This window comes from Belonocnema kinseyi, chromosome 10 (genome assembly GCF_010883055.1).
Source record: "Belonocnema kinseyi isolate 2016_QV_RU_SX_M_011 chromosome 10, B_treatae_v1, whole genome shotgun sequence".
Lineage (NCBI taxonomy): Eukaryota > Metazoa > Arthropoda > Insecta > Hymenoptera > Cynipidae > Belonocnema > Belonocnema kinseyi.
The window spans coordinates 69,693,319-69,710,287 of NC_046666.1; the positions used below are offsets into that span (position 1 = coordinate 69,693,319).

The 16,969-nt window shown below is 27.9% G+C and overlaps 1 protein-coding gene across 1 annotated transcript in view; it reads right to left on the minus strand.

Annotated features, from left to right (window-relative positions):
* The window catches only part of LOC117181607, a 327,912-nt gene that overhangs the window by 93,700 nt on the left and 217,243 nt on the right, over nt 1–16,969 (minus strand). The window contains exon 7 of the mRNA XM_033374469.1: nt 12,181–12,285. Within this exon, the coding sequence (XP_033230360.1) occupies nt 12,181–12,285 (105 nt within the window). The remainder of the gene's footprint in view (nt 1–12,180; nt 12,286–16,969) is intronic.

A 16,969-nucleotide genomic window follows, 5' to 3' on the forward strand; every position in this document is an offset into this window, starting at 1 on the left:
TAAAGATTTTTACCACACAGTTTTGAAGTCTTGTTTTCAATTCAAGCCATTAAAACTTAAAAAATCTTCATGGGTTTCCGGGATATGACAAAACATTTGCAAGCAAATCTGCGTCAAATTTCAGTCGGCGATCACTGCTGTAGGCAGCGATAGCAGTGATCGCCGAGAAATTAACCAATTTTGCACCTTAACTTCAACTTGTGTTCTAACTTGAAAAAAAAATTTTGGGAAAAAAATGTAAATTGATACTACACAATCTTTGAAATTGTATCTTCAATTTGAGTCAATAATACTTCTAAAATATTCATTGGTTCCCAAAATATGACAACAAATTTCCAAGCATATCTGCGTCAAGACACGCTTGACATTTTTAGTCAGATCTCGGGAACCCTTTACATTTATTTAAGTTTTATGAGCTTCATTTAAAGACAAGACTTCCGGGAATGTGCAGTATCATTTCAGATTTTTTCTAGAAATTTCCTAGGCCAGGCAATGGGTTGAAGTCGAGGTACAAAATTCTAAAAATTCTTGAAAAAAAAATTAAATGGTGAAAAATATCGCATTTAGAGACTATTGGACGCTGAATTATATCAGCTTTCTAATGGTCATTAGAAAAAGTTTCTTGCTCCTTTTCTGAATTTGTAATTCGGCTTTTCAAAGTCAGCAGTACATTTTAATAGTACTTCCACTAGTCGCACAGGCAATTAGTTTCATATCTTAAATTTGAAATTTGGAAAATAAGATCCGACAAAAGTCATAGACAACTTTATGTAAACTGAGAAACATTTGTAATTTTTGAATAATTTTACACGGTTAAATTAAAACTCTTAAATGGTCTAATAAATTATTAAAAAAGAATTACACACGTTCCAATTTAGAGCTTTTCGCTAGAAATTATTCTTCTCTGTTAGCGTTTTTTACCGAAAAATTACATTTCTTAACTAAAATCATTGAATTTTAAAGATTCATAATTTTCAAACAATTTTAGATTACGTTATAGCATTTTACATGAAAGTGGTATTTTTAAACAAAACTCACATTAGTACGAACAAAATTTGTAATTATTGAGCGGTTTTAGGTTATAATAACGTTTTTCATAAGAAATCGGTGATTTAAAACAAAACCCATGATATTTCAAAGAATACCTATAAATTTTTTAAACCTTTAGGTTTTTTGTCATAAATTTAATTTAACTTTTCAAAATTATTAAGTCTGAAGATTCATAAATTTTAAAACAATTTAAACATAAGATGTTTTACATTGAAAATTTGTATTTTCAAACAAAAATCGTTACAATTTGAACAAGATTTCGAATCTTTTAACAATTTTAAATATTTTACTATCTTTCGTTGGAAGTTTGTATCAATATTTTAAAAACAAATCATATTTCAAACATTGCAAATAAGATTCACAACTTTTTAACAATTTTAGATTTTGTTCGTATTTTAAACCAGAAATCCATTTGATTTCAAATAAAATTAGGTTTCTTTGTAGAATTGTTGATTAAGGTGGAGGTTTTCAATGAAATGATTAGATTTACAATTTCAGAATAGTTTAAAGTTATGACCACGTTACAATTTGAAATAAAAATCATTACATTTTAAAGAATATGTACAGTTTTTAGCAATTGTATGTTATTGTTTTACGCGGATAATGGGTGCTTTTAATAAAAAATCATCAGATTAAAAAAAAAACAATTTTGCAACAATATTGCAGGTTGTTATGCTCGTGTTTTTAAAAGAGGATTTACAATTTGAAGCAATTTGGCTTTATGTTATCAGTATTTTTCCGTCTAAAATATTTCTATTGTTAATAAAAACTCATTAGACTTCAAAGAATATTTAAAATAATATAGCCAAAGGTGAATATCAAACTGCAATCTGGATGCCCCATTAAAAATTAGCCTTGACTTTGAAACGTGATAACGTCGGTCAGAACATTGAAAAGATATTTTTAGAAACTCATCGAAAAGCCTATTAAATCCTGCGTTCTCTACTGTAACACTTTATTCAATCCTGAAACAATTGTTCAAATTCTGGCATATCAATATTTTCTTAATTCGTTACCCAATTATTTAATTAGAATCGTAATATTGTTACAATTTTCAAATTAAAATCTTTAAAAATTGTACAAGTAAAAATGGGTAAATTTCAGCCTGGAAACATACAATCTTAACTTTCAAATTTGACACATAAAAATTTTAACGATTTAAAATACGATTAGAAGTGCACTCATGGGAAGGTCGTTGTAGGATTTTAGAGGTTAAACATTTGTTTCTCATTTTTAAAATTAAATGAAGAATATGATCAAGAAGTTAATTAAATTAATTGAAATTTTCATCCACTGAAGTGATTATTATAGTTTTATTAGAAATTAAATTAAATCGCTATATGAAAAGCCTTTGAAATATATAATGCAATACTTCCAATGAAAACTTCAATATTCTTCGGATTCTACGTACAAATTTAAAAATCAAACCCCTGAGGATATACAGGAAATGTAGGTAATTTAAAATCCTTATATTCTATGTAATCCTTAAAAATAAATCGAAGTTTTAAAGGAGGTTAAAGTTTTTAAATAAGGCACTTTAACATCTCTTAAAGCTTCTTTCGTTCACTTGGTTAAATTTGTTGAACTGGATAAAAAGAAGAATAAAAATATTAGTCTCAGAAGGTACAGGTGTTACTGCGAGTATATATAGGAGAAAATGGACAGGTGACTTTGGTTCGAGTTGAGAAATCGAGTCCGTTATTGAATTCTTACTTCGGTAGCCAAGTTGATTTTCAAACTAGATTTTGCCCCATAGAAAATTGAATAAGGTCTCGAGAGAAATGAAATCGCCCGAAGTGGAATATTTTCTTCGCTTCTTGCCACAATTTTTATTTTAGTCAATCCAAGTTATTTCTAAGTTTCAGATTTTTTTTAATGTACAAATTTAAGGCTATAAAATTCTTTCACCCCTAGAAAATATCATGCTGTAAATAAAAAGAAATTAACGATATTATCAAAGTTAGAACAAAATTTGTAATTTAATTCTGATAAATGGCCTAACATGGCCCTACTAAGCTTTTTATCCTGAAATAAGATGAACAGGATTTTTTTCTGAAATTTAAAGAAAATATTCTCCAGAATGAATACATAACACTTATTAATATCGGGTGCCAAAAAAGGTCTTGAATTTCGAGATACATTACAAATACAGATTTAATATATAGTTCAAAGATTCCTATAGTAGCTTAAAATGTATTTTTAGCCATAATTGTTCTGAAAAGGATGTAAGCTAGTTAATTAATGTCGATTTAGATGCAATTCTCATAACTTACTTTTTTTCACAAATCACTTTTTACAAAATCTTTTAGAATAAAGTCACTATACTCATTTTCTAACATAAAATTGCCACTTTATTGATCTTTGAATCTTTCTGTTTGGATTTCAAATTTGTTGTTATTTACTTGAACTATTTTCAATTCACCTTAAAATCTTTTAAATTTGTCTTGGATTTGTTTAAATTTCTAAGAATTCTTTTGAATTCTTTTAATTCATTTCAAACTCAATTATTTTAATGATTTTTTTGGATAATTGAACTTGAAAAATTAATTTGATAAATATCTTTTTATTTTCCTAATAAAATATTTCCATTAGATTAGAGTAAGAAAAAAAGGTTTATAATGTTTTAAAAACATTAATAAATCAAAGCCCTTTTCTGGTGATTCGCAATGATTATTTGTTTCAAATTCAATGTATATATATGAGAGAAATAAATGTATAATGGCGATTGGTTAAAAGTAACTGCTGTTTAACAGTTTTTATGAACAGATACACAGTTTTCGTATGCCACAACGAATAGGTACATTTTTACCATTTTTTCTGTAAGAAGTTCCATTTTTGAGCCAAGTGAACAAAAAATGTATTTGCATTGACTGTTTTCTGTGATAATTTGCCAATGTACATGTACAGTATCTTATTTAAACAATTTTTATAAACATATGTACATTTTAGCCACTTTTGTATGACTAGGCTTATTTTTTATATAATAAACTCGTAATTTCTTAACAATTATTCCTTGTCATATTTGTCTAATTAAAAAGCTTTGTTGATCATTTAAACAATATTTCTAAACAAGTTCACAGTTTGACCATTTTTTCGTCATCAATATTAATTTTGTGCGTGGAATGAACTAAAAAACTAAGGTGATCATACATACTATAATCCAAGGTGAGATTGATTCTTGATAATTGGGTAATAAAATTATCTATTTATTATGGATCTTATCTTGACAGCCGAAAATATGAATAAACTATTCAATAAGATATCTTCGGTGTTCCTGAAAATCTGAAATGTTTTTCGTCCTAATTTTATATCATACATTCATACATAATGAATAGTCGTTAGTCATGGAAAATGTTCAAACTGTATATTTGTTTATAAATAATGTTCAAATAATCTAGAGTTCTTATTAATTGGACAAATATGACCAAATGAAGTAATTGGTAAGATATTTCTAGTTTATTCCACGAAAGAAAATAAGTCTATCCATGAAAAAGGGGCCAAAACGTACATTTATTTATAAAAATTCTTTAGAAAACTAGCTGTTCTTGTCTGTTGGTAAAGTATCACAGCAAAAAATCATTAGCAATACATTTTTAGTTAATTTACTTACAAAAATGGAGCTTAATTGTGAAAAAATGGTCAAAATGTGCATTTATTTATACAGATTATTTAAATAATTAATATTTCTGACCAATTTAAGCAAAATTAGAGACTTACTGTTGACTAAGTGAAAAAATTATACATATCAATGGAATAATATTTAGAATGTGGATTTGTTTACAAATAATGCTTAAATCATTAATGTTTGTTATTTGCAAAATTACATCAAGTAGTCATTGGAAATACATGTTTGGTTTCTTCTACAAAAAAACTAGGCCGATTCATTGAGACCTACAAAAAATGTATATTTGTTTATGAAAATTGTTCAAATAATCTTCAAACATCAGCTAATCTTAACAAATCGGGAATTACAGCTAGATAGTTATTACATTAAAATAAGCTCTTCTTTAGACAATTTAAACATCTTAAAAAAGGTAAACCTGAAAAGTCAGGGAAAAATAATGTTTACTTTCATAATTTTAGATCTGAAAATGAATTTTCTTAGTTTTAGATGTTTCAAAAATACCAATTTAGTATTTAAAAAATTATTATCACCTAGAAAGTACTTCCCATTTATCGAAGAATAAAATCTAAGTTTTATAAAAAAATTTTGAAGATCTTATCAGGAATCTAATGCAAAATTTTGTAATTTCATTATAATTAAAGGTCTAAAATGGCTCTTAAACATATTATTCTTGGAAAATATGCATATAATTCTTCTACAATAGATAGAGAATATTCTTTATAATTAATACAAAAAAAACATTAAAATCCATTGAAAATTAGCTTGTAGAAAGATTTTTGCCCACAAAAAATGCTTTTAGTCACACTATGCGGCCTAGATAAACCTACAAAAAAATTTTTTTAAGTAAAATAAAATTATGGCAGTACTTTTTCACCACAATGAAAACATTTAATGCGTAGCATTTACAAAATTAAAAAATTAAAATTTTCTTCGAACACCCTAATAATGATAAATAATTTAACTTTGCATTTCACAGTTCCTTGCCTTTCAATGTATTTCTGTCGAAAATTGTTTTCTACGAGATAATTCACAAAACGTTAAATTAAGATAATACTTTGATAGGGTCTGAATTTAGGTTTCAATTGAAAAGATTTATATTTAAATGACTAAAAATAAATATATTAAGAATCTGAAGTGCATAGAAAAAATATTTCATTAAGTAGACACCTACATCACCAATTAGTTACAACAAAATTTTAAATCTTATTATAAAATGATATAATAAAACGATCATTTAGAATAATTTTGTAGGTCCATAAATAATAAAAATCCTATCATCTCTCGGAGATTATTTATTCTTCGGAGTACCACAAGTACAAGCTCTACAGCTTCCGATATTAATCTTGTGACATCTACACTACTTCACGTCCAGGACACGCGAATCAGAGTACATCATGTATGAAACAACTACGTAACATTCTAGTGACTCCACATATGGGACGTTTTACAATAAATCGTAATGTGATACTTTTTGCTACTTACTAAATTTGAATAATTAAAATGTAAGAATGCAACTAATTTTTAATTAAATTTTACTAATTTCTAAAGCTACAATACCCTAGCGGAAAAATTATATATAGTTTATACATAGTATACATACTTTTATGCATGTTGTATTTATGTTTATACATACAATTTTTATTGTATAAAACAAATGATGATAATCAAATTATATATCATATTTCACACAATGGGAAGTCATTGACAATAATTTTTAATTATATACTGATTCAATTAGTGATCAATGTTACACGCACTCGCACCATCCAAACTCAGAATTATAGACTTCCTATACTCATTTTTAATCTAAATGATCATACACAAACGGGGCCTAAAATATTGCTCAGTGGTCGACACACTTTGTGTAGTCTGGACTAAAGTGCATTTAGTCCGAAATCAAAAAGTGTGCATTGGAAAACTAATAACTTTATATTCTAAAAATAATCTCAGTTTTCTAACCCAATTTTTTAAAAGTATTACAAATTAATATTAACTCATCACAATTCGTCCCGTTTGTTTACAAATTTCATAAATTGGCTGAAAATTAGTTTTTTCTGTTTGGGAAATACAACAGTTTTCAGGTGGAAAATTCAACTGTATTTTTGAGAAGATTTGTGTTTTTGGATTGTAAATTCAAAACTAATTCTTTAAATATGCAATTAAAACAAATTGAAGATTCACAATTTTAGATGAAAATTCACCTTTTTTTTGACATTTTTTTTACGAAATTAATTTTTTTGACTGAAACTTTAAGCGTTCAATTTTTGTTTCAAATTTGATCTTTTTTAGTTAAAAGTTCAACTGTTTGGTTGTAAATTCATTTATTTTGTTAGAAATTTATCTTTTTGGTGGAAAATTGTAGTATTTGGTTAAAAATTAACGTTTTTTTATTAAAAATTCAACATCTTGGTTGAATTTAGTAATTAATTCATTTGTTTAATCCTATCAATTGAATGTTCAACTAAATAGTTTTCATTTCTCTATGTAGTCGAAAATTCGTCTTTTTTATTAGAATTTAATTGTTTTTTATTGAAACTTACAATCCCCTTTTGGTCGAAGTAACAACTATTACATTTTTCGACAAGAATTAACTTTTTGGCTAAAAATTGAACACTTTGCTAAAAAAACGATGTATTTGGTAGAAAATTCATATTTTCGGGTTGAAAATTCCACTTTTTTCTAGAAATTTCGTATTTTTGGCATGTTCATTTAACGATTCAGTTAAAAAATTCTTTCTTGTCTTAAAAATCTTTCTTAGTTGAAGTCATCTCTTTGTGTGAAAATTTAACTAATTCATTCAAATTAGTTTTTTTCGAAGGGGGGGGGGCGATTAAACATTTAATTATTTAACTTAAAATAAACTGCTTCTTTTTTTGTTAAGAATTTATCCTTCTTAGTTGAAAATTCAACTGCTTGGTTGAAAAATTATGCATTTTGTTGAAAACTCGTCTTTTTCGGTAAAAAATTCATGTTTTTGATCGAAAATTCATATTTTTGGCTAAAAATTGAACTATTATGCTAGAATATCATCTACTTGATTGAAAATATAATCTTTTCATTTGGAATTTTACGAAATTATTTAAAAGAACTTGTTCCCCTCTTTTCGTGAAAAATCTGCTCATTTTCCCAGTTTTTTTAGTATTTTGGCCTATGAAAACTGTTATCGATACAGTTGCATTTTGCTTGGCTTCTTGTTACTTGAAGGGGGGGGGGGTGTACATACACATGGAATGTAGTCCGAAATTGGGAAAATTTTAGGCCCTGATGTAACAACACCTATGTAACAATAGTGAATCGACGTTTGCGACATTTTACTAAAAATCGTAACTTGATAGTTTTTCCTGTGGTGGTTGAACCAGTCAGAGCATGAAGGAAAAACATACATGAAGGCGGATCAAGTTCGAGAAGTGTTTAGAATTTTCTCGTTATGTTTAACCTGGCTGCTTTATTCAGAAAGCTCGGGCTGAAAATAAAGGGAAGTTAGAGACTGAGACTTTGATTGATGACAGATAAGAATAAGAGTGAAGATTGATATTTTCTAATGCCGAATTAAAAAAGAAGAAATTTTGTCGATAGATTGAAGACAGGGGAAAGTTAGGGTGATAATTGATTTCTGAATTTGTTAACAGCAGGTTTAAAATTTAATTATTTTGAATAATTTTAAATAATTAAATACAACATCTAACAAAATGATGCTGGAATCTTATAATTAATAAAATAACTTCAACAGATATCGAGTTAATTTCCCTTATTTTTGTGTTTGGCCATTTTATTTAAACTTCTTTCAAGAAAAATCCCAATTGAATTTTGATGTTATTGATCAGGAGTGACAAATATTTTTCGAATTTGGATGTCTCAAGAAAATATTCAAATTTGACGATTTGCATGCGAATTATTTTAAGTTTTAAGAGTAAAAAATTTAAAAAATTTTAGTTAGAAAATAAAATTGTACTAAAGTTGAAAATGTTAAAATATTTTGTATTCGAATCTTTAAAAATTAAAATAGGTTAAAAAATATAGAAATTGCAATACCTCAGAGTTATGTGTCTCTGGAAAATGTAAAATTAAAATTCCTCAAAATTATTAGTTTAAAATATAGAAATTGCAATACCTTTAATAATTTATATGACTCTCTAAGCTATATGACTTTCGAAAGGTTTTAAAATTAGAGCGATTAATCTAGTATCATTAACACATTTTCAAATGTTGACGTTCTTAAATCCTATGCACTCGAATACTTTATTCCCTGGAAGCTTAAACAATAGAAAATTCAAAAATATTTTAACATTTAAACATTTAAATATTCAGGCGCTATTGAAAACTGTCAAAAAGCTGTTTGAAATTTTTTGTTGTTTCAAGATTCTCTAAATCAGGTGGAAAATTCAGAGATTTTTGTTATGTTTAATAGATTTTTTAGTTCTTGTAGCAAGCTTACTACCTATTAACAAATATTATATAAAAATTTCCAAGAATTAAAAATGTTTAAACTTGTCTCCCTGAGCGAAAAAAACATGATGAATCCATTTTTTAGAAGACTAATGCATGGTTCTATCATTTACAGGACTCGAGAAATAGCATTATTAATAGTTGTTTTACAAAACAAAATTCTATCCCCCCAGAATCTTGCTTTGAAAATGTTGTAACCTTCAAAATATATAAACATTGAATAATTAGCTAGATAGTTTCCTCTATATGATGCTATTTGAATTTACATCCATCTTTGTGGTTATTTAGAAACAGCATTTTTTTAATTATTAAAGAATAATCTCTCATGAATTTATCATGTTTTCTTCGCATACTTTTTAATATAAATTCTGGTACATAACAAATTCAATGCATTTAATTGGAACTACTATTATAACTTCTAACTAATGAATATGTTTAATCAGTTACTAGAAAACCTAATACAGGTAACAGTATGAATAATAAATTATTAGTTTTTAAGTTAGAACAGAGCTTACTTTAGCAACAACTTTTTTTTTATCACTTTCGTATATAAAATGCTTTTTCTTATTCAAAAACTTCTCTTGCAATCAGTAGATTCGCTTTTTTACTCTGCCGATAAGTTCATTTTTTCACACTGCCCATGGGTATATCCATATTTAAATCTTTATGAAAAAAACCTGAAGAGAAAAAGTCCCATTGTAATCGAATGATGGAGGTATTTTCGGTCTCAGGGATAACAGAATAACTCGTACCTGGAAACGGGACTCAATTTAGATAATGGTATACTTTTTGAGAGTGGTTTCCAGTGCCTTTAAATGAAACTATACTAACAACGCTATTATTTACTCGGAAGTGTTTGACTCTTCACTAACACGCTACAGAAGCGTGTTTGCATTATGTTATGCATTGCAAAATTGTCTTTTAGGGTCTGTGCTTGAGAGATAATATGCTTCAGACTCGCAGAACGTTATCAGTGGCAGAGGTTACGTGGCGTGGAGTTTACAACCGTTGTTTATAGTCGAGCATGGGGTTGCGAGACCATGTGCTCGATTACGCCTATCGTCCTACACCAGCGGCGCACCTTAACTTATCGATGGTAAGATCCCTTTTCCAGAAAAAATATTTGTAAACCAAAGTTTCATCAATAATTTAATAATGCCATATAAACGCACGTACTGTCCAGACGTTTAGACACGGCCTTTAATAATATACTCCAGGTCCCATAGAAGCGGGTCCGTTTTTGTAATTCCTAGAACTGCTGGCCCGCGTATTTTCTCAGGGGACAGGGAGAATGATGGTTGCGACTCTCGCCTCGAAATGCTATGGAATTCTCGCAGTGCGCGAGTACTAAGTCGAGTATATTGCACAATATTATGTATTTGAAATGAAAACGTTTCAGGCATCCCTGGTTGTTTACGTAATATGGATACCGATTTATTAACAAGGCCAGTACGAGGCAAACCCCGAAACAGTTATTATATGGGACCTGGAGTGTATAGCAAAACCGGTATTATTATTCGACAACACTGAAAGATATAAATTGTGCTATAACTTCTTTGTCGTCGTTCAAAAAATGCGTCACTCTGCCAGAGGGGCGTAGGAACAAAAACATACAGGGGGCATCACACATAGAATGCATAAGCGTATGAGAATTTAATAAAATGGCTTTCAAAAAATTAAAATTAGTGATTTTGTTTTACGAGTAAGCTCATAGTAATACACAGAAAAGGATTCGGTGAAATCAACAAATATTTTCTTGGTTCAACCATAGATGGAGTATTTGGTTGATTTAATAACAATATTTGGTTTAATTAATCAAATAATTATTTTGTCGAATCGACCAAAATTTGTTTGATTCAACAAAGTTTTTATGTATATCCAAAAAACAATGTTTTTGGTTTTAGACATTTTTTTAAGAACTCCTCTTTTCTCCTCTGTTTTTAAGAAACTTCCCATTATTCTCGTTTTTCCCTTGAACTTCAAATGAATTGATAGAAACTAATGAGAAAACCCAACTATTTTTTGTTTAAGGTTAATTCTTTGTAATTGAAAAGTCTACTATTATAGTTTTTGTTTAAAGCTCATATCTTTTTGCTAAAAAGCCTACTATTTCGTTGGAGATTGATCGATTGTGTTAAAAAGGCGTGTTTTTTTTTAAATTAATTTTTCTAACTGAAAATTGATCTTTTTTTTGGTAACTTCAATTAATTAATTTTTTATTAGGAATTCGTCTTTTTGGTTGAAATTTAAACTACTTGGTAGAAATTTAATTTATTTTGTTGAAAATTCGTTTTTATTTTGTTTAAAAGTGTATTTTTTAACGGAAAATTTGACTATTACATTTTTGATTAAAAATTAAAATTTTTTATTCGAAAATTCAATTGCTTTCATATTTTTTACTGAGAATTCATCTTCATTAATTGAAAAGTCATTAATTGGTTGAAAATATGTACATTTTGTTATAAATTCATCTTTTTTAATAAAAAATTAATATTTATGATTCGAAACTTTATTGCATGATTCAAAATTGGGGTCCTTTGTTAAAATTTCATTTTATTCGTTAAAATTAAAGTTTTTGGTTGAAAGTTTAAATATTTTGTTTGAATATTCGTTTTTTTAGTAAAAAAAAATAATTTTTCTAACTGAGAATTTAACTATTCCACTATTTCCTAAAAATTGATCGTTTCTAGTCGACAATTCCACAATTTATTTACAAATTTATGTATTGTGATAAATGATTCGCAACTTTGTTTTAAATTCGTTTTTTTGTTGTTGAAAATTAATTTCCTCAGCTGCAAATTGACATATTCTGTTTCAAAAATTATCTGTCTAGACAGGATGTGTGAACAAATTTCTATAGAGGTTGGACATTAAATAATTATAAAATCTCGGGTAGAAAAATACAAACCTGCTGAGCCACTGCAAAGTAAAAGGTTATCAAGGTGGTAACTATCCGTTCAAGCTCTATTACACATCAGGAAATGAAATTAAACTAGGTGTCTAATAAGATATAGAGAATGAATCAGTAGAGTATCGCTGAAGCTAAATTAGAAACGCACCTTTACCAAGCAAAAATCCTTTGCCGATATTCAAAGCCGTGTCAATCTCGTGCAGAAGATCAGTAGTTTTATGTCTCCTTCCGGGGCGAATGGCATTGCCACTTCCTTCAACCAAAAAGCATGCCGAAGTGCGATAAAAAAAGTTTTCTACCAAGCTTTTCTGCTGGGATTTATGTTAGCCATCAAGCATGAAAAGAAATTTAATTATGTGGAAATGAATAATGGGTAATGAATAGTGTTAATAAATGAGGAGGGTTATAAATAAAAGTAACGATTACCGGTTATATTGCTCAGTTGTTATTAGTCATTTTGTTGATTGCTTAGAGCTGCAGAGGGTTAATTAAAAATGGCTAAATTAGCAAGAATTGTGGGTGCTGAAAGAACCACTGAGATGAAATGATCTATTCATATTTATTAATGTTGAGGATTTATTTTATTCGGTGAGATAAATATTATTCAGTATTCATTTCATGGAAAGTTATTGAATTTAATTGCTGATAAATTAACATTTATCGATAAGAGATAAATTTACACCAGAAGTTAATTTTTTCTTAGTTGTAGATGATTTCTTAGTATTTAGAGGATTCCATGGTAAACTCATAAAATACACATCGATCTGCATTTTTAATTTTTAGCACTTACTTAGGGGCTGTTCAAAAAACATGTCACAGTATCCGGGGGGATAGAGAGCAGGTTCTATTTTCCAAGAAAGTTGAACTGAAAATCCAACTAGTCCATTTTTGGCTGGATATTGATCATTCTTAGTTGAAAATTCAGCTATTACATTTGTTATTGAGAATTTATCTTTTTTAGTTAGAGATTAAACTTTTTTGTTAATAATTTGGTTTGCTGCTTCAAAATTAATTTTGTTTTCATTTGAAAATTGAACTATTCTATTTTTTGTTGAAAATTTATCATTTTCAGTTAAAAATTCACTAATTTAGTTGAAAATGTGTATGTAATCAGTTGTAAATTAGTATTTTTTTTTTTTAAAATGTGTCTCCTTGATTGCAAATTTAACTGCTGTCTTATAAGTAAATCTAATTTGTTAAGAATTTATTTTATTAGATGAAGAATAATCTCTTTGGTTAAAAAAACAAACCATTTTATTCCAATTTTTTGCGTCTTTAAATAAAATCTTTTTAACTGCAAATTCAGCTATTCCATTTTTGGTAGAAAAATTATGGTTTTTAGTTTACAATGCAAATATTCATTAAAAAAGGCCGTACCTATATTTACTGAAATTTAATGAGAGTAGGACCAATATTTACGGTGAGTCAAGGTGAGCTGAAAAAGGGTGGCCAGATAGACCAAAACTCAGTGAGCGTAGGACAAATATTTTCGGTAAGCCTAGACACAGCTAAAATTAACTTTCTTGTTAAAAGGTAATATTTTCGGGTTGAAAAGTAAACTTTTTCGAGGATAATTATTTTTTTCGTGTTAAGAATTCAAATCTTTGTTCGAAATTCTATTATTTTCGTAGAAAATTAACTTTTTGGTTGAAATTTCAACAGTTTTCTAGATAACTCATTTTTTGGTTAGAAAATTCAAAAATTTCGTTGCATTTTTTCTCTCTCTTGACTGTAAAATTTAATATTTTGTTAAAAATTCATCTCTTTTTTAATAACCTTATCTTTTTTGTTTTTAAATGTACAACTGTTTAAAAATAAATTAATCTGCATTGTTGATGATTAAGCTAGTTTGTTGAACAATTAAAAAAAAAATTGATTAAATCAAACTATTTTATCTACTTTGTCATTTTTGTTCGAAAAATTAACTGCTTTATTGAAAAATCGTCTTTTTGGATAGAAAATTCATCTTATTCTGATTCAAAATTCATCTTTCATGGTTAAAAATTCTACTTTTTTCTAAAATATTCTACTTTTTGGCTAGAAGATTTCACTATTTGATTGAAAATTCATCTTTGAAGGAAATTTGAACTATTTGGATAAAAATTCGTGTGCTTTGCTTGAAAGTTTAACTATTTGTTTGCAAACGCAACTGTTTTCTAAAAAATTCGACTTTTTAGATTGAAAACTTAATTCTTTCGTAGATAAATCATCACTTTACGTAGAAAATAAATCTTTGTTTGGTTAAAAATTTTACTATTTTGTTGTAAATGCGATATATTTTGATTTAAAATCTTAAGCTTTCCATATTGAATCCAGTATTGTACATAATACCTACATACATTAATTTCATCCAAAATAATTTATTTTGATAACATTATGGCTTAAAAGAAGGGATAGTTGCTCGTATTTGTGAACTGAACCTGAGGGGTTTAAGATTTTTGTGATGATCAGTAACGAACAAGTGGAGGGGTGGAATATGTATTTAAAATAGCGTGACGTAGTTTTTGAATGGCCCCTCTTACCCATGGAATGAGAAAGTTAAGTTTAAAATATTTTAGTCATCATTAACAACTATTCAAAAAAAAATTTGCCCATATGGGATTAATAATTGTACAATGGGGTGATAAAACAAAATAAAAAATAAAAACAAAAAAGATAAAGTACAAATGTTGACTACTTTATTAATTAAAATCAGCAAGAGAAGTGAGCTATCAAGTTGACTAAAAATTAGTTACACTTTTATCATTTTTGCGGACAACCAAATTTAGCTATTTCAGAATCAGATTCAGATTTGAAGAGTTCTAACCTCGTCAATTCGAGTTTGTAAGACCACGGCGTTAAGTTTTGCAACGGTTGGAAATAGCTGAAAAGAAGACGGTAGTTCCTGCCGTAAACCGGGATGCGGTGACGTCCAGCTACTGGCCTATTTTTCCGATGGGACCTAAATATAGTTTCAACACTGTACGTGAATCAGCGGCGACTTGGTCGAGCACCGTGATTTTAGTAACAGGCGAAATAATTTATGAGTTGAGACCAGGATAATCCACTGCGATCCCTCAAAACGTAACTGCGAGTCATGTGCTAAATCGGAAAATGAGAATAAACTCAAAACTAGATGTGAAATAAAATGAGAAACTTTTGATGCGACACGGTTTTTTTCCATTTGTAACTTTCCAAATTAAAACCAAAAAAACACGAAATTTTAGATAAACGTCTCAAATTTAACATCATGAAAGTTAAAAAAATCTTAAATCAGCATTGATTTTAAAAAATTTCACTCGGGTTAAAAAAAATATTATATTCTCCATATTAAAATTGTTGACAGTACTTGAAAATATGATTTCACCAGAGATGGAGATGATCGATTAGAAGTTCGAAGAAAAAGAGTGCAAAGTGTTATTTAATAGATAGGGATATTTACTATTTATTTCAGATTTAAAAACGGTACATAAAGTCTCATTAGTACACGGAGAAAACGATATCGCAAGAATTGCAATATATAACGTAATTTCCGCTCTATATATCGTAATTATCACATTATAGTATCGTAAAATCGTGATATCGTATATTACAAGATTTTACACACACACACACACACACACACACACACACACACACACACACACATATATATATATATATATATATATATATATATATGCGACATCATTGTGCGATATCTCTTTCTCCGTGTAGAACATAAAATAGGCGAAGCTTTTAATTATTTAGTTATATGTTCTAATCTATCTTCCTGATTGTAGAACTGAATAGAAAACAACGCTAATTAATAATATAGAGGCAAAATGGTAGAAAAAGTAGAAGAATTAGATAATTAGAATACGTTTTGTCTGAAATGTTCCTTAATGTTCGAGATGATTTTTTCTATTTGTAACTTTCTACGTTTAAACAAAACACGTCATTTTAGATAAATATCTCAAATTTGTCCACTTAAAAGTTTTAAAATCTTTAATTAGCATTGATTACAAAAAATTAGGTTAAAAATAAAAATAATATATCTTAGCATTTTTGACAGTCGTTAAAAAGATGATTTCACCAGAGTTGGAAATGATGGATGAGAATGTTGAAAAAAAAACAGTGCAAAATTTTAATTATTTAGTTCTATTTTGCTGCCTTCTGATTATAGAAAGTTTTGTCGAAAATTTTCCTTACTCTGATTTGTGTAAGAATTTTTCCTAGTTCGAGCACTACAAGCATCTAATTATTCTGTAGTCATCTAATCACGGTAATATTCGTGTGGCAATAGCATTTTGATTCAATCTAGGATATATGATTATTTAATTGTGAAAAAATGTCATAAAATATTTTTTCAAATTTCACAAAAATGTCTGACTCATGGGAATCCCAGTTTTTGAACTACTTTATTTTTATTTCAAATTAAAAAAAAAAAACTTTTTAATAAATAGCTTAGATTCTAATCGAATTTTCTAATCAATTTTTGCTTGAAAATTAGTCACAATCTCATTTCAATATTTTCAGTACATGTAGAGCACACTTACTCCTTCCACTAACAAAAAATACCCTTTTTGGGTATCCCGTTTCTACTTTTAATTTTCTCAACCAAATGTTAAAAAATTATTTTATTTGTTGGTTTCCAAATATTTAAATTGTATCTTATAACAAGTAAATTTGGTGGGCTTTTTTTCTCTATCAAGCATTCATGTATCTTAAATTGAAGACAAATCCCATTCCGATAGGAAAATAGCCGTGATCAGACGTCGTAGGATCCACCAATTATTTTTTTAAACTTTACTTTTCAATGATAATTGCAATTATTAATGAACTGCAATTTTTTGTATATATTTGAGATGCTTGGAGCAATTATTCGGGTAGAGTTTTATTAACCATATTGCAGTACCATTTGTTATATTCATAGAACAGAATTGCTAATCGGCAGGACATTTTTTTCAATCATTATA